We start from the raw sequence: 23,167 nt of genomic DNA on the forward strand, positions 1-23,167 counted from the left end.
ATAGAAGTAGTATCTACTAGGTTTCCATAAATCCACTGGTATTGCTACCACAATACTTTAGTATGTCCTTGTATCAAATGAGGCTACGAAGCTACTAATAGTGGTTCAGTTTATATCGTCCCCAAGTTGTTAAAGTCGTAACTAATATACAATGTATTCCCATTATTCATCTAGAAGAGAACCAGCTCCAGTCCAAGTGTTGCGAAATATTCATCCCATCGCAAATCCGTTTGCGATGCCCAGTACCGTTCAAGTAGATCCCGAGTCCTCGTAAAATTCCCCATGCCGAAGTTTTCCATGATACTCATACGCTCTCGAACCATGTCCCTTTCACAATGTATAGTTGTTTCACACCCTGCACTAAATACTGGCCATAGAATCAGGATATTTGCGGTCGATTTTGGATCGATGTTGCCAATTGCATCAAGAATGTTTCGAATGTCTATTCTGACTTTGACATGGTTGATCGGTAGTAGCTGAACCCGACGGTGCAGATGCAGCAAAGTAGAGTGAACGAATGCGAGATGTGTGCTTCGTAACTCAGTAATGAAAACTTCCCCTTCCCGAAGTAATGACTCAGAAATAGGCTTATCTATCAAGGAAGCAATATCACTTTCCAGGGCCTTTGCTTCATTCACGGTCTGAATTGAGGACATGTCAACCATGTTGATATCAGTAGATGCATTGCTTGTATTTTGAGGCCGAACCATCTGTGAGATCCGTGCCATGTATGGGATTAGATCGAGTGAATAGCCACAGATATCATCAATAAAGTCCGAGTCACTTCCCAATATCGAACCTCTATCCAACAATCCATCTTCGGTATCATGGATACATTCACCATCAAGCCCTGATAGAGCTGCGATAATATCCATAGTCTTGAACCACTTGGCTAGTGATAATAAGAAAGGATCTTCCTTGGAATACGACTCTCGCTGGTGCCTTAAACAAGCTACCAGAAGACGTAAAACACCACGAAGATGTGTTCGCCAAACATGCATATTGCCATTACAGACATCATTCGTACATAAAGTCATCGCCGTAGTCACTGTCTCGGCTTTTAATGACTGAGTTGGATCTTGAAGGGCTTCTCGTAAATTTGATATCGCCATGTTGGTATATTTGAGACAGATTACTTTCGGATGTGGCGTTGAGTCTTTGATTAGACGACTGTGATGACTGCAGGCCGCAGCTAAAAGAGCATAGAGCAAATGAGGGGTTTCCATGGCGGCACTGATCATTCTTTGCAAGAATAACTCGGGGGCTGCTGGAAATAACATCTTAGATGTCTGGGCGCCAAATATATGCATCAGAAATCTAGATTCGTCTGATAAAAGGAACGGAGATAGGTTGATTGTTGGCTGATAAATCGGCGTAGTCGGCGGAGAGATTGTAGATATTGAGTGTATTGATTGACATGGTGATAATGATGCTTTATGGGAAACTGTATTTCTCTTTGATATACTGACACTAGCAGTACGACGTGGTGTTTTAGGTCTCTGCGGCCTGAGAGTAATTATGCTCAAGTCATAGGAACATCCTCTGGGAAACCGGGTACACCGTGAGCATACCGGCTTTTGCAAGTCACACTATGGAGATCAGTTAATTTTGTTCTATTGTCATCTACGGAGGAAAGGAAGGCAAAAAAAAAAGATAGAAATATTTTGAGAGGTCAAATACCTTGACTTTCTTTCTCCGGCACTCAGTGCAGCCATCTCGTCTTCGAACGGGACTATCGCCCTGGGCAAGAGTATTCAATTCCAAAGCGACTGGGGCAGTCATTTTGGTATTGGTGACGCTCGGGCCATCTGGTTTTGATATTACCATAAGTGCTGAAAGTGAACAGGAAAATAGTCTGGTAGATTTTCCGAATGGTCACGAGGAAAAGCTGCAGTTGTCATAAGGCGTGAAGTGCATCCATCTTCATTTTGTCACTTCTTTGCATCTTGCGATGACACGCTAAACCCAATCCAGCAATGTAGGCGATTCAGCCAATCAGGTCATTCCTCTCTATACACTACATACTATGTACACAGTATTGTATGTACTGTATGTACTTTCACTGTACTTTCCGTAGTATCAATTGAATGATCTATACACAATTGCACAGGGTTGGATTGTTCGGAGCGTATTTCTCCCCTGGGTCAGGCTTCTAGTATACAATAGAGGTGGTGATGAATGTGTTTTGAGTCGGCCAACAAACTGGTACCAACTATCTTGAAATATCTGACATCACCATATTGCCAGAATTGTTCTGACGAAAACATCTTGCGGCTCTCTTAAATACCATCATATTGTGGCACATCAGTCCAGATTGTGATTCATAATATCAGCATGGTGACTTCCAAGTACGAGACTAGTAGGCGTTGGCTGCGGCTTGATTCCAAATTGAATCCGAAATGTACTACTTATAAAATCTGAGAAGCATTTACACGTGTTAAAGAAACAATGTCTCAAGAAAAATTCGGATGTTCACTATACACAGGGGCTGATGAAAAGGTAGGGGACAGGTTAGAGACAAAGGAAAAATGACAGGACATAATTGAACAACGCCATGAGAAGAAAACATGGAGGATTTGGTACACCTGGGTGAAAGTCAAGGGTTCCAAGGGTAATCACGGAGAAAGAGGATAATCACTGCATCCCTGCTCCTCCGATTTGAACCCTGTAATGAAAGGCACAAAAGCCGTCTAAAAGGGGGGGCCATTTCGTAGTCTTCTTCCTTTTTTTAGGTGTTTTTTGTATTATTGCGTTGTAAGGACAGCTTTACCGGTCGACTTCACCGAACACCAGATCCATGGTACCTGAGTAAAATTTTGTTAGTATAAGAATATAACATGAAGAGGAAGTGGATACTAGAGCATTACTCACCGATGATAGCGACAGCGTCAGCCAGAAGGTGACCGCGTGCAACTTGGTCAAAACCACCCAAGTGGGCAAAACCGGGAGCACGGATCTTGCAGCGGTAAGGACGCTCACTGCCATCACTGACCAGGAAAACACCCATCTCACCCTTAGGAGCCTCAATGGCAGAGTAAGTCTCGCCAGGGGGCACGGAGTAACCCTTGGTGAAGAGAAGGAAGTGGTGAATCAGAGCCTCCATGTTCTCCTTCATGGCGGCACGGGGAGGAGGAGAGATCTTGTAGTCCTCAACACGGACAGGACCGGCAGGTATCTTGTTCAGACACTGGTGGATGATACGGAGGGACTGGCGGAATTCCTCCATACGGCACAGGTAACGATCGTAGCAGTCACCGTTGATACCGACGGGAACATCGAATTCAACCTGGTCATAGGCGTCGTAAGGCTGGGACTTACGGATATCCCAAGGCACACCGGAACCACGGAGCATGACACCAGTGAAACTCATGTTGAGAGCATCGCGGGCGTTGACAACACCGACACCCTGGGTACGCTGCTTCCAAATACGGTTGTCCGTGAGAAGTTCCTCGGTCTCGTCGATACGGTCACCGAACTGGGTGGCCCACTGGTAGATATCGTCAAGGAGGCCGAGGGGAACATCTTGGGACACACCACCAGGGCGGACGTAGGCGGCGTGAAGACGAGCACCGGAAACACGTTCATAGAATTCCTGTAACACAATTGCTGGTTAGCTGGTTGCCACATCAGTTTCCCGATGGAAACTCTCAACTTCCCCGGAAACTTACCATGAGCTTCTCACGCTCCTCGAAACCCCACAGGAAGGGAGTCAAAGCACCAACATCCATTGCGTGCGACAGAACGGACATCAGGTGGTTGAGGATACGGGTCATCTCGCCGAACATTGTGCGAATCCACTTCGCACGCTCGGGAATCTCAACGTTCAACAGCTTCTCAACAGCGAGAGCGAAACACTGCTCGTTTGTCATCATGGAGACGTAGTCCAAACGGTCAAAGTAGGGAAGGGCCTGCATGTAAGTCTTATACTCGATCAACTTCTCGGTACCTCGGTGCAACAGACCGACGTGAGGATCGGCACGGACAATCTCCTCGCCATTGAGCTCCAGAATCAGACGAAGCACACCGTGAGCAGCAGGATGCTGAGGACCAAAGTTAACGGTATAGTGGCGAATCTTGCGGCCCTTCAAGCTCTCCGTCTCGGATTCAAGGGGAGCGGGCTCATCCGGAGAAGAGGTAGGAGGCTTGTTAGCCACATGAGCGAACAACGGGTCAGTCGGGACAAGACGAGTGGCCTGGTAGCTAGTCGGTTCGGCATGCTGACGAGGGACTGTGGTCGCAATTGAGCGGGAGCGAGGCACAGATGTGTTGAGAACGTTGGAGGGGCGGAGGCAGAGCCTTTTGGGCGCATTGCCCGCAAGGCGGGCGAAAGAAGCGGCCATGGCGGAAAGTGAGAGGAGAGGTCCGGGGATGAGGAATGGAATCTGGGCCTCAGACCAGGCGCATTCAATGGATTGGAGGCGGAGTGGGCTCGCTGGGCGGAAGGGAACCTGCAAAGACGAGGATGAGGTCGCGCTCCATTTTGGCGGTCACGTGTTTGCCAGCTACCCGGTCATCAGTTACGATTTTATTGGTTGTGAAGACCCACCTATTTTGCACTCAGTTTGAGTTAAGCTAGGCAGTTTATAGTTTAGTCTAGATCCCTTCGCTAGCATTATCAGGCATTAAGGTGTCATTTATCTCTTCTTTTAGACAAGTCCGAATCCTGCCTGATCCGTCATCGTCATGCCTCAGGCCACCACGAAAATGCTTGAGGATCGAGAAATTATTCTTATCGCCGATCAACGAATTTGACTTCTACCTTCACCGTTCCCCTCTAGCTTGCCCACCATGGCGCCTCTTGTTCCGTCACAGGAGGAGCTGCAGCGTCGTCGTGTAAGTTTATCTCTTTTTTCTTTTCCTGCTTAACTCAATCATTAATCCGTGGCCCAGATTATCGACATCAATGCAGAGACTGTCACCAATATCCCCTCCACAGATTTCCCTGGTCATTGGCCTGGAGAGTCGCATGCTTGGGCACTCGATCAATTCAAGCAGGTATGTTCAATCCCTGTATCCCGGTAACAAGGTCCAAAGGATTTTCGCTTACCCATTCCGACGTATAGAACTTCAAGGTTGACTATCACCGCAATGACCCGCACGAAGCCTCCTTCTCGTTGATCGGTCTGGACGCTGCCGTCGCCAATGCCTTCCGTCGCATTCTTATGGCTGAGATCCCAACTCTGGCCATTGAATATGTTTTCGTCCATAACAACACCTCTGTCATTCAGGATGAGGTGCTCGCTCAACGTCTTGGTCTGATTCCGTTGAAGGGATCCGTGGAAGGAATCAACTGGATGCGGTGGTACCGGAAGCCGGCCGAAGATGAGGAGCCTTCTGAGGAAGACGGTCCTTCCGACTTTAACACCGTCGTGATGCACTTGGATGTGGAGTGCACGAAGAACCGGGATGCCCACCCAGAGGAAGAAGATCCCCGCAAACTCTACCACCACGCCCATGTCTACGCCAAGGACATTACCTTCTCTCCAGTTGGTCGCCAGGAAAACTACTTCGTTGGTGATGGTGCTATTCAGCCGGTTAACCCCGATATTCTGATTGCGAAGATGCGCCCCGGCCAGAAAATCGAGATGGAACTCCACTGTATCAAGGGTATTGGAGCTGACCATGCCAAATTCTCTCCCGTTGCCACTGCCACCTACCGTCTGATGCCCGATATCAAGATCCTGCGTCCCATCATCGGAGATGACGCAAAGAAGTTTGCCAAATGCTTCCCCAAGGGTGTTATTGCTCTTGAGCCAGTCACCTCCGAAGAGGCTTCGCGCAAGGACAGTGGCTATGAAGGCCATGCCGGTGAACAGAAGGCCGTCGTACGGGATGCATTCAATGATACCGTTAGCCGCGAGTGCTTGCGCCACGAAGAGTTTCAGGGCAAGGTCAAGCTGGGCCGCATTCGTGACCACTTTATCTTCAACGTCGAGAGCACTGGCCAGTTTGACAGCGACGTTCTCTTCCTGGAGGCCGTCAAGGTTCTGAAGCTGAAATGCTCCCGGTGGAAGCGTGGTCTGAATGATCTCATGGCTTGAAGTCGTAGATTATTCGCTATCACACGTTTATAATGCATTTTAATGGCGTTGGTAATTTTTTGAGCTTCGTTCGCGTTGTACATTTACGAAAAGTTCGGGCAAAATTTTGGCTTTACGAGGCCGGAGTCCGGATAATCATTTGTTGTTAAACCAATGAGAGCAGATAGCTTGTTTTTGGAAACAAAATCTTAGAGAGTTCAATGAAGTCAAAAAATCAAAATTCATTCAAGTCATTTTCATTGTATCTACCTCATGAGAACACATCCAGAGGTTTTATTGAAAGTTCAACCTGTATCGGAAGTCAATCGTGTAGGCTGGGTCACTGACAGCGACTTCTTCGCCATCTTCAACCAGCTCACGTAGCTTCAGTCGCAGATTAGGTCTTGTGTGTTCTTCTAATTGAGGAGGGAAGCGCTGGTATAAAGTCTTTTCCTCCGTCCGTAGACTAGGCTTTTTCAGCTGCGCTTCGGCTCTCTCCCCGAGGCTGTCAATAAATTCACCCAGCGTCATTTCTGGGTTGACAGACATTTTCCGCGCAAGGTTACCACAAACGGGACAATCGGGCTTTTTCTCGGCCTCGAAGGTATATGTATACACCCCCTCTTCGCCCGCATACATCATATAGTTCTCAAGGTAAGGATTGCATGATGTTGCAATCTTCAGAACCTCCGAGGTTGTGGATGCTGCAATAACTGCATTGGTGGACGCAATGGCTGGGATGATGTTCTTCACAACACCCTGAGTCATTTGGAAAGTAACTCCATGGATGTGGAATTGTTGAGCCCGCTCTAGAGCAGCATTATACACCCAGGAGATGTGCTCCATGTCGTCACTGTCAAAGGGATCGTCTTTGCGTTTCTCTTGCCATGCAATCTGATGGGCCCATTCAATACAGTGTTGGGGTTGACGCGGTATAGTAGCGATTGTACAGAGTGGAACTGCAGGCCGAGGCGCATGCATGTCAAGTTGGCATTCGATGCATGAGGATAGCGTAGGCAAGATAACACGGGCCTGGCCCTTGAACCCTATTATGCCATTAGACTATATCCTCGTTAAATTTTGTTCTAGGAAACCTACCCTCAGTTCCACCATCGATTAAAGGCTTCAAACTCTCTGGGTCCTCTGGATCAACCATTCCGATTAAAGTAGAATTGATCCAACGACGAGCCTCAATACTGTCGAGACCGCAGATGATGATTTTGAATTGCATATAATAGTCTTCATCTTTGTCCTGTATTTTCCCGACGAAGGGGGTGATTTTGACACCTTTGACGCGCCTTTCGACGAACGCTGCTGCCACCTCAGCTTTTGGTTTTCCGATGTCCGCTTGACGGAAGAGGAATTGACGATTCAGGTTGGATATATCAATGGTGTCTGTCAGGGTTGTTTAGAGTTGTTACATCCATGAGGAATGGAAACGCATACCCATATCAATGACATGAATGTCTTTGAATCCAGACAATGCCAGGTTTTTCAAGATTTCACATCCTAGTCCACCAGCTCCACTAGATACATGTTAGTGCCAGTCCTCGTTGCAGAGAAATTACTTTGGTGCTGGGACGGACATCACTCTGCATTTCCGGTTAGCATGTGCAGCTCAAGAAAATCGTCGAATCCATGATCCTACAGAATTTTAGAAGATTCTAAAGAATTGATCGTTTCCGCGCCAGGAACCCAATCCTCATCACTGTAGGGGCCAGGCTTTGACAAGACCTTATGGAGATGCTGCCTTTGTGGTGTTAACAACAATATTCTCGGATCAAAGCTGGGTCGTATATTTAGACTTACCATCGAGCCTGCTGGTCTTCACTTCTCACGTCCATAGTGGCCATTTTCGAATTAATAATAACTATTCAGACGGTGTGAACTCGAAGATTGCGTAGAAGTTGTTGGTGTCCGGTCCCGCTTCACTTGAAGTTCAAATGTCCAGAAGTCCGGGACACTTCGGTCAGAATTTGTTGTCAGATGTCTTGTATCGTATTACTTTCTGCGAATATTGTAGTTCCTTCTTCAAAACAAAACAACAATAAGGCTGTGAAGTTGATGGTGGAGAGGATGGAGAAGACATGGCGGCGTGTGGGCAAGGCAGGCATCGGCCACGTGACCCACCCGCGTACAGCTCGGGTTTGAACATGCGGGAGTTGACTTCTTCTCAATGACACAACACTCGAGATGGATGGTCTATTGACAGCTGTCAAGACTGTGAAGCGGGACCAAGACTCGCCTCTGGTAGCCGCTGATATCCAGAGTCGGGAAAATAGTGACAAGCCCATCAACGAATTCGATCAGCATGATATATCTGCGGAGCATGCCATAGATATATTGAGGTCGAGTCCAGATCGAGAGGAACTATTCGATGTTCTAGCTGCAATTGATCCTTTTAACAAGTCCAAACAGATCAACAACTTCGACATTCGCATACCCAGTCCAAAATCAGCTCAAATTCTTCAAATTTTAGTCAGCACCACTATCTCCGATCATTGGGCATCGTTGAATGCAAGAACGAAGACGCCAAAGGATTTCAAGAATCGAGCGGCTATTCTACGATGCCTCAATAGTGTAGCTGGCCTTGGATCAATGGCTAGCCAACTCCGTTCTCTTATAGCATCAGCGCGGGCCAATGTCAATGAAGCAAAGGGTTCAAGTTCCACGCTTGCTATTCGAGATTTGCTATCCGTTCTCGCTTCCTTGTTAGAACCCAAGGAATTTGTGTTCCGTCTCTATTCAGACACATTGACTCTCCATAAAGACAAAACGAAAGTGCAAGTTGTATGGCGTGAACTGGTATCGCTTATCGGTGCTGGTAAAATCCTTTCCACGACAGCTGAAGCACTAACCGTCGTCAATGATTCTGAAATTTCGTCTTCCATCTCCTGGGTCGGCGAAGGACCTCGCTATGCGGCATGGGCTGGTCAAAGCATCGCTTACATGGCTTCAAGGCTTCAAATAGACGATGAAGCGGGCTGGGGATCTCTCGCTTTTCTAACAGGCAGGGGTTTGAGCCTGGGATATGCGGGCAAGTATTACCAATGATTCCGAGGCGTCTAGTATATACTAACTTGCCGATAGAACCTCTAGTACGAGAAATATATTCAGATCTACTGCTCAATCAGCTACTCGTAAATCAATTCGGTTTACTTCTGGACCATCTTCGGCAATCAGAGCAGCTTTCTTTCCTCGAGGCTATTTTCCGTGACATACAGAAGCGCTTCTTCTCGACTGAATTTATTGGTGGCTTTGAAGAATTAGGTAGCCAGGATAGCATTGTCTCAAGAGTGGCTGCGTTGTGCTCACTCATCATTGGTGATCGGCCATTCCTCACGAGTCAAATCTCAGAGTGGCTCTCTAAAGGTCAAGGTGGCTCAATACAGACCATAGGGCTACGCCGAGCCCTTCTAGCCTCATTCCATGACTCCAATGGTTAGCGACATAGCTCCATGACATGATGATATAAGCCTGACATGCCGATTTAGATTTCCTCAGATCACTTCTTGCGCGCAGCCTTGAGCAATTTGGTGACAAGTTTGGTGTCAAACACGTTCCCATGATCACCCAGACTGGTACCTCATTTCCTCGTCTTACAAAAATTTTATGCTCTACTAATTAATTCTACAGCCAATGCTCAGACTATTCTCCTCACGGCTGGACATTTAAGACAATCCGACTGTGCACAAGTCAAAGACATTGGCCGCACTAGTATTTTTCTTAACGCAGTCTCAAATAGATTGGCCGCATCATCAAACAAAGCACGCTTTCTCGGTATGATCGTTGCAACTGGTATATCTGAGATCGTCGAAGAGCCAGGGAAATCACTCAAATTCGACCTTGAGGAGATGGGAACTCATGAAGCATCTTGGTATCTTAGTCTCTCGAAGGTGCAAGACAAGGCTGGACCACGTGAATCTATCAAAAGTCTGCAGGCGCTGGAATTAAAAGCAGATCAGAAGGCCAAGGAACCTCATGAAAACAGGAAATCCAAACCAAATTCGCGCCCAGGGGCCCACCAAGGGAGCAAGATCGTTGCTATCGAAGAAATTGATGACAGTAGTGACGCAACCGATGAAGATGAAGACCTGATGCCCTACGAGAAGCCTGATGATGATGCGGAAGATGACGATGAAGATCCAACACTTGTGCAACGGAACAAACCTACAGCTCCAGTGTAAGTTGCTCCTTCAAAATGAAAACGAAGCTGGAAACATTTCTAATCGTTGGCTAGATACATTCGAGACCTTATTACTTACTTGCGAGATACTGAGAACGTTGAACGTCATCATCTCGCTATCACAACTGCTCCATCTCTCATCCGTCGTAAGACTGGCTTTGGCACCGAGCTTGCTGAGCAGATTGAGGAGCTGGCTCTTGTCTTAGTCGGCCTTAACAACGACAACAAACATCCTGAATTCCATGAAACACGCCTTCAAAGCATGATCGCATTGATTGTCTCTCAGCCTCTCAAAATGGGCCGCTGGTTCACCTCTATCTTTTTCGATGGTGATCTCTCCCAGGTTCAGCGATCTGCTGTACTCACGGCGTTAGGCCTCAGCTCCCGCGAGATTGCAGGAAACGGAGAAGATGATGCCCAAGCCCTGGGTCTTCCAAAATTACAAGACACCTCGTTCCCGTCTAAGCGGCTATCGCCTGCTTTGGAAGCTATGTTCCGGGATTCGAAAGAAGAGTCTCCCGTTGCAAAGTTAACCCAGCAAATGTCCCAAGCCTCCTTACAGCCATTGGCAGCTAATGCTGCCGATAAACTTACTGGTCCAAACGCCTTGAAAGTGCGCACTTTCTCATCACGTATGGAGGTCGAAAAAAAGCGTCAAGATCGTGATGCTCAAAGACAAAAAAGCATAGTGAAAGATTTGAACAAGGTTCTTGCTGAGGGCTTCTTCTACCCGCTTCAAGGACGATTCGAAATCATGATGCTGCAATCTTCATCGTGAGTCGTTTAGTAAAATGTCTTAAATACCTGGGGAACTCAATGCTAACAAGACCTAGGTCATCTGCTCCTTCTTACAATCCATTCTTTGTGCCACATATCCTGACACTCTTCCTCCAAACTCTTTCACTCATAGTCTCAACGGCTGGCCCTCACACGCCATTCTTGCCGGGCCTCACGAATGAAACGCTCTCACTGCTCCTTTCGCTACACACGAACCCGGTGTCTAGCGAGCCAACCGTTGCCGCTGCACTGCTGAGTCTCTTTCTTGCAATCGTGGACGTGAACATTGCTTCCGGATCGAATGGCGACGAGCGTCTCGTCACCGAGTATGCATCACAGGTGATCGAGTTACGTGACTGGGCTTCCGAGGTCTTCGACCGTACGCCTTCTAACGGTAAATCAGATTCCAAGGCCTCACCTGATCCAAATGAGCAAGTGCGGACCCTGGCTGCCGGGGTAATGGTTCGACTTGGTGAGGTCATAGAACGGTATCAAGGTCGATTGATGGGCGTCAATTCGGGCTTCAGATATTGACAGTTGCCAGCGAGCAATGGATTTAGAGTAGCTACTTAGAAATAGACCGGGGCTTAAGTATGTGGTATCATGAATTATTATTCTTGTTAAAAGCTATATCCGAGGTTTGAGAGAGATAGACTACTCTGCTTTAGTAAAGCTGCCCTTCTCAATAGCAGCATCCATCATCCGGTCACCGCTTATCACACCTGTCGTACAAATGATGATTCTCCGTCGTGGAGCCTCCTGGGCTGCGATGAATCGAAGAGCAGCAATCTCAGTAAAAGTGATGCCGCCCAGGAAAAACACATAGACATTCTTCGTGCCACTATTTCCACTAATAGTCTGCCGCGCTCGAACAGCTTTGTCATCGCCTTTCTGAACGATACTGAACGTAGCCCCGCGAGCACTTTTAACAACATCCTCAAACCCGAGCCAGCCGGGAGACGCCGTGCTGGCGTTATTTACTGAAGCGGGTGGTGAACCGCCCTTGATGAGAGATAGTATGTAGGGTTTTTGCAGAACGCATTGTACGAGCCGGATGCTGAGAGGAGCAAATCCACTGTAAACGTAGGAGACATCATTGGGGTCTTTCTCACTGACGTCCTCAATCACCAGTCGAAGATTTTTGCGGAGATAGCCATAGTTGGTCTTAGTACCAGCCTGTGTACCCGAAGTTGGTAGGAGCATGGCAGTGGCTGATGACCGTGGTTGCAAAAGCTCCATCCTCTCCAACGCCCAGAATGTGAGGAGGTGTTGGTGACCATAGCCTTGTAAGACCTGTTTCTTGAAGTTTTCAAGGTCCCGAGGACGAAGTCCGCCATTCATGCACGACTCCAAGCACAACATTCGGAGTACTTGTTTCAAAGGCACATCTCGAGCAATAAGTTCTTCGATATTCTCATGTTGATTTGTAGGATCAATTCCCGCCGCACTGTGCTGCTGTGCATCCAGTATCTTCCGGAATGTCTCGGAGCGAGTGAACCTCATGATCTCCTCGGCCAGATTAGTATGAACCCGAAGGCTTTGGTGCTCTATTTGGTAAGTCGGTAACTTGTTGACAAATTCTCGGAGCTCATTTGTGGACTTGGCCGAGTGGCGCGTCTCATACTCATTTTCCAGGCGACGAGCTACCCTGTTTAGCAGGTCACCGACGATGACAAAATTGGCATCTCGCAGTTGATTGAACAACTGGTCGGAAGCATCAAGTTGGATCTTTCGCTTCAGTCCTTGCTTAGCCTGTTGGGGCGTTTTGGACGATTCTTGGGCTTGAGACCCACCAGCCTGGCCAACAATACTAGTGTCCACTTCGGCTTGATTGTTCTTGATGCCCACATATTCATCTATTAAACCCTCATATGTGAGCTGCGTTAGTAAGGGTGTTCCAAAATCGACATCACGGTCAATAATGATCAGATTCTCCGTGTCGGCACTTGGGAGCAGTCCTCGCATCGAGGTATCGGCGAGGCCGGAGCTCTCTTCGGCATCCATTTCCTTTCGCATTCGCAGTAGTAGATCCGCTAAACGACGTGCATTGTCACCTTTTCCTACAATACGTGGAAAATATCCATGCCTCTGTTGGATACCCATTAATGCCTTGGCGGCATGGAAAATGCAACCGGGGTCTTTATTCTAATAGGAGGTAAGCGTGGGCCCAACAGAGCGAAAATGGGTGACAACACCTACCAGATACAAGTCACCAAAGGCATCATCTAATTCTAATGATAAGATGTCTTGTTCCAGTGGTAGGAAATGGAGAGGAAACTCGGCGATATTGACATCTCCGATGATTCCCGCATCCTCAAGGATAGCGTTGCTTACGAGGGTGCGTCGAGGGGTGAGGAGGATAGTAAATTCATGTTGAACATTGCCATTATTTTGCAGGCGTTTTATTTGTTCTATAAAGAAAAAAAAGGAAGGCAAGGATGTTAGCTCAATCTGATGACTCCCGATCGGCGTGCTTCTTGATGAAAGCCAGATAAATGAGCGAAAAATGACCAGATTTCAATCTAGGGAACATAGGCCTAAGCCACAACCGATTACGTTGAGATGGAAGCTCATACGTAAGTGCTGGAGTCCCAATGACAGGTGGAGAGCGAGGAGGGGGAATGAAGATGGGGGAGAAGGGGGAGGGGGCGGGTTGAGGGGCATTGCAACTCCAGTCACCTACCTGCAAGAGTTTGGAGGTGGTGAGCCTTCTCACCACGAATCAAGAAGACAACATTGCGTTGTGATGAGTCGATATTTGCATTTTCCAGCAAAAAGACACGGTCTACACCATACTGCTGCAGCTCCGAGAACTTAACGAACAGGCCAACGGGACCTGCCAGCTCCTGACTGATGACGAGGTTCTTCTTTCCCCGAGCCTAGGCACCAGCACCATTAGCAAAGGCCATGGGTGGGAAATAGTAGACCATTACTCACGCCTTCCAGTAGAGCCAACAGATCCCTGCGGGCCTGATCCCTACAAAAATCGGCGTCTCCCTTAGGCGCCATTTGTGTGTGGCTGAGGCGAAGGAAGAAAAGAAGAAGAAGAAGGCAGAAATGAAAAAGGCCCAAAAATAGCGGAGAGGCGAAGCTTCCCCAATGGGGACTAGTGGGTGATGAGTCAGCGGTACTGAGGTATGCATTCGGTAATTTGACAATACGGTGGGGGGGTTTGCCACGTTCCCAGCTGGTCACGGTCTGTCATTGCGTGTTCACTCTTACTTCGCCGCCGAGTCGAATTGCCGCCAGCTTCTTTTTCTCCCCTGGGGCTAATTCATTCATCTAAAACATTCCTGTTCTCCTTTTCTTTTTAACTACCCCCGCTCGCGCCTCTTCCCCCGTTATTCCCCTATTTTGATAATTCTTGATCTTCTTGCTAGCTTGGATCTGTCTCCCGAAGAAAGCAACTAAAGAAAAAAAAGAAAACACAAAAGCCCTTATCTATTAACTGTCATCTATCATGGGTCTATTCAAGAAATCTGATAAATCCGACGCCGACTCGGAAGATTCCAGTCGTCGTGGTCTTTTTGGCCGTTCAAAGAACAAGAGTCCTCCGCAGGCTTCCAATCCCTATGCTCAACCTATTCCGATCGACCCTTACACCAAGGCCAAAATGAACATCGGCGCAGCTCCCCTGCCGGCCAATTCCCCCGCCCCCGCAGGAGGACCAGGACCTCACGATATTCCAGGAGATAATAAATACCAGGGAGGATATACCCCCAATCGCTATGGTAATCAAGGAGGATACGGGAGTGACCGATTCGGGGGTTCGAGTTCCGGCGCTGGCGCTGGTACTGGTGCCTCGCGATATGGAGGCTATGGAGGCTTAGGCAGCACTGATCCAAATGATCCCAATGCAGACGCTGCCCGAAATGAGCTCTTCGGCGGTGGTGCCGGTAACAGTGGTCAGGACACATCTCAGGGTGGTGCCCCTCCTCCTTACTCGAATGATCAACCAAATAATTATGGTGGCGGCAGCAATGAATACAGCATGGCTACCTACCAAGACCGACAGTTGACGGCAGAGGAAGAAGAGGAGGAATCAATTCAAGCCACGAAACAGGAAATGCGTTTCATAAAGCAAGGCGATGTTGCTTCCACTCGTAATGCCTTGCGCGTGGCGGCGCAGGCGGAAGAGACCGGTCGTTCCACTCTGGCTCGTCTGGGTGCACAAGGTGAAATGGTCCATGGAGCAGAGAAGAGTCTGGATATGGCTACGGTGGAAGGACGTCTTGCACAGGAGAAGGCTCGTGAACTAAAGACGCTCAACGGTAGCATGTTTGCTGTCCACGTTTCGAACCCGTTTACTAGTGCTTCCCGCCGTCGTGAGCGTGACGAGCGTATTCTCAACACGCACCGTGAGGAGCGGGAAGCGCGTGACGGAACCCGTTCGGAAGCCTATCAGACCAACGCCCGTATGGAACGTGTATTCCGTGATGTCGACCGCGAAGCCGCCAAGCAAGGCAAAGGCAAAAAGGCCAATGTTACCGAACGGGCCAAATATCAGTTTGAGGCTGATAGTGAGGATGAGGCGATGGAAGATGAGATCGAGCAGAACTTGGACCTGCTCAGTGGTGCCGCTGGCCGGCTGAACGGGCTTGCTAAGGCCACTGGCAAGGAGCTCGATGAGCAGAACAGACACTTGGATCGGATCACAGGAAAGGTAAATACCATCGACTCGCTATTCATTTATTTTCTTTCTATTTCTTCTGAACGAACCAGCTGACGCAATTCGCAGAGCGACTATGTCGACGATCAGCTTGCTATGAACCGAGCCAAGCTGGATCGGATTCACTAAGGGCAAATTCAGCGGAAAGAGCTGCGTCATGCCTGGTGCTGCACAGTTCGCTTATCAACCGCCTTGTGAGACCAATTCTCGCACTGGATATTAATCATACACAAATACGGCGTTCTGGGTGGTCGCTCATTTCTTCGACATTCGGTGACCCTGTGGTGCCGCGCTGGTTAATGTTGAACCAGCAGTTTAGAATATCAATTTAGTATCATAATTGCCACCCAACTGTTAGTTGGTATATTCGTTTAAACCATACCACGAGATTTTGTAAGCTCTGGACATCAGTATTATAGCTTAGTAGTAGTACTAGCCTTACAGCAAAGCTATTAGATTACTATGGACGTACATTTTAACGGCCTTCCTAGGGGGTCGCTAAACAGGGATAGACTGAGTAGAATTTCTCGTAACCGTCAACCACACCGCTACATTCAGAATTGGCATTGGTAAATGCTCTTCACTTTCTTTACGTTGATGGCATTACCCTAAAGACTCCGACTCGGAGTCCTTCTTGACGGAGAGTCAACCCCCGTCTGCGGGGAGTGTGGAGATACCGCGGACTGTGACTCTCCGACAACCGCAACCCTAACATTCAACAAAGCTATATAACGTAGAACAACACACCCAAGAAGTCTGAAGCTTTCTTCAACAAGTTCTCTTGTTTTAGACACTCTGCATTAACTCTCGAACAATGTCACTCCCCTCATCCTGCGACATCCTCATCGTAGGCAGCGGCAACGCAGGTTTCTCCGCAGCCCTCTCCGCATCCCAAACAAACCCAGAAGCAAGCATAATAATCATCGACAAATGTCCGTCAACCTGGGCCGGAGGAAACAGTTACTTTACAGCAGGAGCCTTTCGAGCAGTCCACAACGGACTCCCCGATCTCCTCCCAATAGTCAACAACGTGAATCCCGAAACCGCAACCCGAATCGACATGGCCATCTACTCCGAATCAGACTTCACGCATGATCTAAATCGCATGACAAACGATAGAACCGATCCTCTCCTCTCAAAAATCCTAGTTCAAGACTCTCGCAATACAATCCACTGGCTTGCGCAGAATGGAATTCGCTTCCAGTTATCTTTCAATCGTCAAGCTTATGAGGTCGATAACCGGATTAAATTCTGGGGTGGTCTTGCGTTGAAGACGGAAGATGGTGGGAAGGGTCTTATTGAGGATCATATGCGTGCTGCAAAGAAGAATGGTATTCGGATCTTTTTCGATACAGCCGTAACAAGGCTTGTCACAGACTCGCAAACCGGAAATATCACCGCCGTCGAAGTCTATCATCGCGGAAACTCCAGTACTAGTACTAGTGCTAGTAGTACAGCTACAAGTACCATACCTCCCAGAGAGAACAATGGGAATGAAAAGCATACCATTCAAGCAAAAGCCGTCATTCTCGCAGCCGGTGGTTTCGAAGCAAATCCTCAACTAAGAGCCCAATATCTCGGACCAGGATGGGACGCAGCAAGAGTTCGAGGAACACCATATAACACGGGCGACCTCCTCCAAATAGCACAACGAGACGTCTCAGCTAAAGCAGTGGGAAATTGGTCTGGATGTCACAGCGTAGCATGGGACGCCGATTCCCCCGCAAATGCCGGGGACCGTGGTATATCCAATGAATTTACGAAGTCCGGCTACCCGCTCGGAATAATGGTGAATCGGGAAGGCGAAAGATTCGTCGATGAGGGATTTGATATGCGGAATTACACGTATGCTATGATTGGACGACGGATTCTTGCTCAACCTGGTCAAATTGCGTTTCAGATTTGGGATGCTAGGACTACGCCTTGGTTACGCGGGGAGGAGTATAGGGACTCTGTTACGAGGCATTTAACTGGTAACACGCTTGAGGAATTGGCAGATTCTTGTGTGAAGGCTGGATTAACTGGGAGGGAAAGATTTCTGAAGACTTTATCTGAATACAATGCTGCTGTTGGACCTGGGAAATGGGATCCTGCTGTTAAAGATGGCTTAGCGACGAAGGGATTGGTTGTGCCGAAGTCCAATTGGGCTTTGCCTATTAATCGGCCGCCGTTTTTGGCCGTTAAGGTCACTTCTGGGATTACTTTTACTTTTGGTGGATTGGCTGTGAATCCGGAGACGGCGGCTGTGATTTCTGAAATGACTGGTAAAGAAGTTGGTGGTTTGTATTGTGTTGGGGAAATGTTGGGTGGTATCTTTCATGACAATTATCCTGGAGGCAGTGGTTTAACTTCGGGTGCGGTATTCGGACGACGTGCTGGGCGTGCAGCTGCTGAGAGCGTGGGTTCAAGAGCTGCTAAATTGTGAGATTGCGTAGTAGGGAGTTTCATCAGATCTACTTCTACTAGGACAGGAAAGATAAATTCACTTAATGTGCGCTTGATTGTTGATTAGACAATATGTTTGCTATAGCGACTGTAGTGGAATACCCCAGCGAGGCTGATATCGCAGTCAAGCTCTGCTGGATTCACCGAAAGGGAAAGAAAAAAAAGACAAAAACCACTCTCGCACCATTGCCATGGGTATCATACCAACACCAAATCCCAGACTGTACGCTGAAACACAGTAGACCCGGCGGTGGATTGCTGACCATCGAACAGGACAAAGGACTGGTTGAAAGGGATATGCGAAGACACAACTTAGCGGGAAATATGAAGGATGAATGAATAAAAAGGGTCTAAACCATGCAAGACATGCAAGGTGAAGAATATTAAGAAAATAAGAGAAAATAAGGGGGGTGGCTGATGTAGAGATGGAGTTGGCAGACAAGAAGAGAAAAGAAAAAAAGAACAGTAGGAAATACCCAAGAAAAGGAAACATCAAATCATCACAAGCCCATTGGTATCGAAAAAAAGAAGAAAAAAACACAAGGTGACTCCCAGGTCTAGCGAAAGAATAAGAAAATGAAAAACCAGGAACACAAACCAGCCGGCACCTCTATGGTCATAACACGGGGGATCAAAAAGAGAAGAGAAAAAAGAGAAGAGAAAAGGCAACAAAAAAGGTAAGCATCACGAAATGCTCTCTCCTTCTCGTAGTCCAAGTCCCGTATCCACTGTGAATAATAGAAATTATCCACGATCGCACACCATCTTTTGGAATGGAAGGAATACCTCAGCACTGAATCAGTAGGTATGTGAGAAAGAGGGGGTCGAAAGGTGTGAAGGTGAGGTCCAGGCTATTGTACAAGGGGAGTGCCAAGTAAAAAGCCCATCCGAAGAAATTGGGTCAAACTGAGGCAAAAGACGGCTGCTGGGCGATGTGGATCTTGTTGTCGTAGAGCAGGGGACGCGCCCCTTCAAACAACGGGGGAGAAGCGAGACCGAGACCAGAGAGCGCTCGAAAGAAAAAAAAATCTCGTCCAGTCAAGAGAGCAGCGAATAAGAATGGGTTAAAAGGAGAAAAAAAATGATCAAAAAAAATGGGAGAAATTTACTCGTCCTCGTCGGGCGAGCCGGTGTCTTTCTCCCCCTTGTGGACCTTCTTGTGTCGACGCAAGTTTGAGACAACAGAGAAGTGTCGCCCACAACCTTCCACATCACACGCAAATGCTGCAAAAACCCTGTTAGTTCACGTTTCGAATGGAGGCGTCGCGGTACGAGCCGACTGCTTATCTGGCTGGGTGGGGCGAATGTTACTCACGCTTCTCGCCGGTGTGGCTATACATGTGAGTCTGGAGCGAAGAAGGGCGTGTGAATCGCTTGTCGCAGACCTTGCACTTATGCTTCTTCTGAGTGTTGGAAGGCATTTTGGAGCTAAATTGGCTCATCATGGATTGGGGGCCGGGGGGTGCACTACCGGCCAAAAGACTAGTAGGTCGGGGCAGAGTGCGGGACTCATAGGACTCGGATGTGGTGGAGCTGTAGTCGGTCACGGAAGAGTCGACTGAGCCAACTGAGGCACTGTAATAGGGATAGTTGCCACCAGAGGAGATGGATGAAGCAGAGGAGTGCGTTGAAGGGAATCCATAGGAATCAGCTGAACCTCGTGCACCACGGGGTCCGTAGATGTTTCGAGGAGTCAAATCCTGGCTGAGCGCGACCATTCCTCGGCTGGCGTCGAGGGCATCGCCGAAGGTCGGTGTAGGCGCGGGTGGTTGGGAGGAACCAACGCGAGCATCTCTGGGGGTGTGGTCAGAATTGTTCCTATTCAGCTAAATGGGATTATCGGCAGAACTTACGAATGGGAAATGCGACGAGCATCCTGTGATTGTGAAGGGTGAATTGGAGCGTAGCTGACAGGCGCATAGCTGGGCGGCGCAAAACTGCTCATTGGGGGAGCTGCTGTGGTGTAGGCGGGAGCCTGCTCGAAAGAAGTGCGCGGTACATCATGCTGCAAACCCATCACCTCCGGACCATAACCAGCGGTTGTGTAGTTGTTACCCGGCACGAGGGAGGGCGCTGAAACGGGAATATTGGGATACGACATGGACATGGCAGCAGCGCGACCAACATCCTCTTGTTTCACAGAGTTCACAGGAATACTGGCACTGTTTCCCATGGAAGTCGCGTAGACTGGAGGTGTTGAGTGAGAGGTTGTGTGCGCAGCAGCCCAGGGGTCCGTGAATTGTGGTGGATTGTGATGATAGACATTGTCGAAGCTCATGCCGCCATATGGGCGGTTTTGATTTTCCATTACCATCGTCATTGAGGGTATATTTGTCGTAGGTTCGCGAAAGATTCGCGCACCAAAGATTCTTTCGTAAGGGAAGAAAGGAGGAGGGGGAGGATGATCAGAGGTGATCAGAGGAGATTAATCCAAGGGAGGTTTGATTTGTCGCAAGGGAGAGAGATCGTCTCTTTGCTGTTGTTGTTGTTGATGGTTGGAGGGGAGTATGAAGGAATCGAAGAGAGAAAGGTGAAAACAGCAAGTGATAAACCGATGATCCCGGGGATATATTTTAATATATTAATTTTCTGGATCGATCAAACCCGACAGACAGGAGAAAAGAAAGAGTAAAAAAAAAAGAGGCAGTCTGGGGAAAGGGGATCGGCGAAGCTTAAGAAGGGGAACAAACAGTATTGACGATGTGAGCCACGAAGTACTTCCGCAGAGCCACTGACGACGGTTGCAGATCCTCTCGAAACAAGCAGATTACATGTAATTTTACCTTTACCCTGGGGTCCATCCACTTTTCTTTTTTTGGTCAATATATTTCAGTGATTTTATTTTTAATTTAATTTTATTTTTTTATTTCAATTCTTTATTTCAATTCTTTATTTTATTTTATTTATTTTATCTTGCAGGATTGGAGGCATTGCTTAGTGCCAAAAGTGGCTCCTCCCTGTCCATGTCTGTCTGAACCAGTCCCTCGGACCCTCTTAGGTTTGATTGATTTGATTTTGGTTATTGTTGTGTACAGTATACAGTGACTATGGTTAGTGGACGGAGTTCTCGTAATTGATCATATTTACGATGTACTGTATGTACTATGTAGGTCGTATCTACCGTTGCACTAAACAGGCTGAGGTATGGAAGATCTAAAGAACCTCAAGTTAGACGCGCGACCAAGAATGTCCCTGGACCGTGGAAAATAAAATACACCAGAATAAAAAAAAATGGAAATATGATCCTATCAGAACCAAATGGAGTGTACTGAATAAACCATGTAGAATTGTAGAACCATGTTTACTAGTACTCTTCGACTCCATCAGTCTCCGGGATCGGACAGCGGCTTACATGGTACGTACTCGGCAGAGTAGTGCTGTGTACATAGTGTAATATACGGCAAAAAGGAGAATCTTCCATCATCATGGGACCCCAAAAAGCAGACGGTGACCTCAAAAGCCACCAACGCCCCAGCCAAAGCAAGCCAAAAAGGAGTGGACAGAGAAGGGGGGGGGGGCAAGAGGAAACGCTCTTTTGTGAGTGGAGCATCCGACAGACTCGGGCAGGAAAGGGAATGTCCAGCAGTGGATGGGGGTGGGATTGTGGAGGGACTGTGAAGGGACTGTGAATGGTCCATCTGTGCCGTGTCAGTGGAGAAGCACTAAGCATGAAGAGGCAAAAAGGAGAAAAAGAAAAGGGACGCCAAGAAATAAACTCACGATGCAGCGACCAAGGTTCGCCCTGACTGTGTTTCAAGGCGGCGGGGATGGTGATCCCATACGTCAAAGGGTATACCCGTTGCGTGGGGGAGTCAGCATAGAAGTATTCTTTGTAGTATAACAGTCATTGTCTATATACTATATATTCATATATTGTAGTAATGAATCTAACAAATAAGAACTCAAGGTGTATATATATTACTACTTAGTACGCTCACTCTGTTAAATCAATCAAAGAATAAGTCAAAAGTGAAGCTTAAACGTGAGTTAGGGTTCTCCCAAGGCAAACCCAAATGTGGGAGAGGCCCACGGGGGCAGTCAAAAGGAAAAAGAAAAGAGTCAACTTTGGACGGCTCATTATTGGTGCAGCCCAACAGGACCCTCCCCGGAGGCAAAAAGGCAAAAATGAAAAAAAAAAAAATCTCTCCAAGCCAGATTTGGAGACAGTAGAATGAAATATTGAAGAAATAAAAAATCACTAAAAAGGCCAAAATGACGATTCACACGCAGGGCGTTCAGCCATTTCAGCCATATACAGGACAATTAGTACTGCATGGGGGATAGCAGGGGAGGAGGGGCCATTGACACGGGCCAGCTTAGGCTTAGCGTGGGTGTTCACTTACCTTACTTCATATTGTACATAGTAATGATTTTATATTTTATTGTATTTATTATTTCTAGAGTACAGTGCATACTATGTAGTATATAGTGCATGAATGAATTGATGATAGTTGAACATTATTGACGCCTACATTCTCTGTGCTGTATTCTCTGTGCTGTATACTGTATATGTACATATCGAGGAATTCCAACCAATGATAAAAAATGCGCATGATGACGACGGTTAACACCCACGCGCGAGACCCCCTGTTTCGTCCCAGCCCCAGCCTTAGCCAGGGCTCTCTCCATTAGACCCAGTCGACACCTCATGGTGGATACAGTATACTCAGAGACTCAGTGAACATTGTGTGTATAATTAATATATCATAGCCCGTATACAATATACTACTACTACTACCTAGTAGGTATGGATAGTATGGTATCAGGTGATACATAGATGGCAGTGACAGTATAGTCACCTAACGCGTAGTAATTGCCATAGTCAATCAATACAGATACATAGGTATCTGTACGAAATAAACTATTCTGCTGCATTACATTCGCTGGAAATATTCTCCTAATGGACGCTGCGATACGAAGATTTACTACTATTTGCAACTCCTAGCCCCTGTCAACTATAACAATGTACTACAGTAGCCACTCAAATAGACTCTGTGCTAATATCTGCATTCATGACGAAATGCTAGTTTACTACAAAATATGTATGTACATCCTAAGCTAGTCTATGCA

At 47.5% G+C, this 23,167-nt stretch overlaps 9 protein-coding genes across 9 annotated transcripts; 4 read left to right on the forward strand and 5 right to left on the reverse strand.

Moving 5' to 3' along the window:
• Window positions 1–170: 170 nt before the first annotated feature.
• Window positions 171–1,280, reverse strand: N7469_010424 (transcription factor domain-containing protein; the record flags this gene model as incomplete). The annotated part of the gene is made up of 1 exon (XM_056649329.1): window positions 171–1,280. The coding sequence occupies one exon, from the start codon at window positions 1,278–1,280 to the stop codon at window positions 171–173; it is 1,110 nt and encodes a 369-aa protein (XP_056496460.1).
• Window positions 1,281–2,766: 1,486 nt separating this feature from the next.
• On the reverse strand, window positions 2,767–4,340 carry N7469_010425 (NADH-quinone oxidoreductase subunit D; the record flags this gene model as incomplete). Its single annotated transcript, XM_056649330.1, has 3 exons — window positions 2,767–2,804; window positions 2,872–3,592; window positions 3,669–4,340. The coding sequence occupies 3 exons, from the start codon at window positions 4,338–4,340 to the stop codon at window positions 2,767–2,769; spliced, it is 1,431 nt and encodes a 476-aa protein (XP_056496461.1).
• Window positions 4,341–4,776: 436 nt separating this feature from the next.
• On the forward strand, window positions 4,777–6,041 carry N7469_010426 (DNA-directed RNA polymerase core subunit RPC40; the record flags this gene model as incomplete). The annotated part of the gene is made up of 3 exons (XM_056649331.1): window positions 4,777–4,833; window positions 4,891–4,995; window positions 5,064–6,041. Exons 1-3 carry the CDS (start codon window positions 4,789–4,791, stop codon window positions 6,039–6,041), a joined length of 1,128 nt encoding a protein of 375 aa, XP_056496462.1. The 5' UTR covers window positions 4,777–4,788.
• Window positions 6,042–6,314: 273 nt separating this feature from the next.
• N7469_010427 (NEDD8-activating protein UBA3) lies at window positions 6,315–7,873 on the reverse strand (the record flags this gene model as incomplete). The annotated part of the gene is made up of 6 exons (XM_056649332.1): window positions 6,315–7,066; window positions 7,119–7,415; window positions 7,467–7,546; window positions 7,589–7,612; window positions 7,669–7,770; window positions 7,830–7,873. The coding sequence occupies 6 exons, from the start codon at window positions 7,871–7,873 to the stop codon at window positions 6,315–6,317; spliced, it is 1,299 nt and encodes a 432-aa protein (XP_056496463.1).
• Window positions 7,874–8,213: 340 nt separating this feature from the next.
• Window positions 8,214–11,517, forward strand: N7469_010428 (telomere length regulation TEL2 family protein; the record flags this gene model as incomplete). The annotated part of the gene is made up of 6 exons (XM_056649333.1): window positions 8,214–9,057; window positions 9,111–9,461; window positions 9,515–9,601; window positions 9,657–10,203; window positions 10,261–10,980; window positions 11,040–11,517. The coding sequence occupies 6 exons, from the start codon at window positions 8,214–8,216 to the stop codon at window positions 11,515–11,517; spliced, it is 3,027 nt and encodes a 1,008-aa protein (XP_056496464.1).
• A 120-nt stretch (window positions 11,518–11,637) lies between these two features.
• Window positions 11,638–13,992, reverse strand: N7469_010429 (Sec1 family protein; the record flags this gene model as incomplete). The annotated part of the gene is made up of 4 exons (XM_056649334.1): window positions 11,638–13,128; window positions 13,183–13,394; window positions 13,667–13,862; window positions 13,921–13,992. The coding sequence occupies 4 exons, from the start codon at window positions 13,990–13,992 to the stop codon at window positions 11,638–11,640; spliced, it is 1,971 nt and encodes a 656-aa protein (XP_056496465.1).
• A 451-nt stretch (window positions 13,993–14,443) lies between these two features.
• Window positions 14,444–15,781, forward strand: N7469_010430 (putative plasma membrane SNARE protein (Sec9); the record flags this gene model as incomplete). Its single annotated transcript, XM_056649335.1, has 2 exons — window positions 14,444–15,646; window positions 15,722–15,781. The coding sequence occupies 2 exons, from the start codon at window positions 14,444–14,446 to the stop codon at window positions 15,779–15,781; spliced, it is 1,263 nt and encodes a 420-aa protein (XP_056496466.1).
• A 685-nt stretch (window positions 15,782–16,466) lies between these two features.
• Window positions 16,467–18,077, forward strand: N7469_010431 (uncharacterized protein; the record flags this gene model as incomplete). Its single annotated transcript, XM_056649336.1, has 1 exon — window positions 16,467–18,077. One exon carries the CDS (start codon window positions 16,467–16,469, stop codon window positions 18,075–18,077), a length of 1,611 nt encoding a protein of 536 aa, XP_056496467.1.
• Window positions 18,078–19,202: 1,125 nt separating this feature from the next.
• Window positions 19,203–20,417, reverse strand: N7469_010432 (C2H2-type zinc finger protein; the record flags this gene model as incomplete). Its single annotated transcript, XM_056649337.1, has 3 exons — window positions 19,203–19,321; window positions 19,413–19,891; window positions 19,951–20,417. 3 exons carry the CDS (start codon window positions 20,415–20,417, stop codon window positions 19,203–19,205), a joined length of 1,065 nt encoding a protein of 354 aa, XP_056496468.1.
• Between the last annotated feature and the right edge of the window lie 2,750 nt (window positions 20,418–23,167).

The sequence above is a fragment of the Penicillium citrinum genome (genome assembly GCF_028827155.1).
Source record: "Penicillium citrinum strain IBT 23319 chromosome Unknown utg000009l:1.0-4274883.0:1.0-4276374.0, whole genome shotgun sequence".
Lineage (NCBI taxonomy): Eukaryota > Fungi > Ascomycota > Eurotiomycetes > Eurotiales > Aspergillaceae > Penicillium > Penicillium citrinum.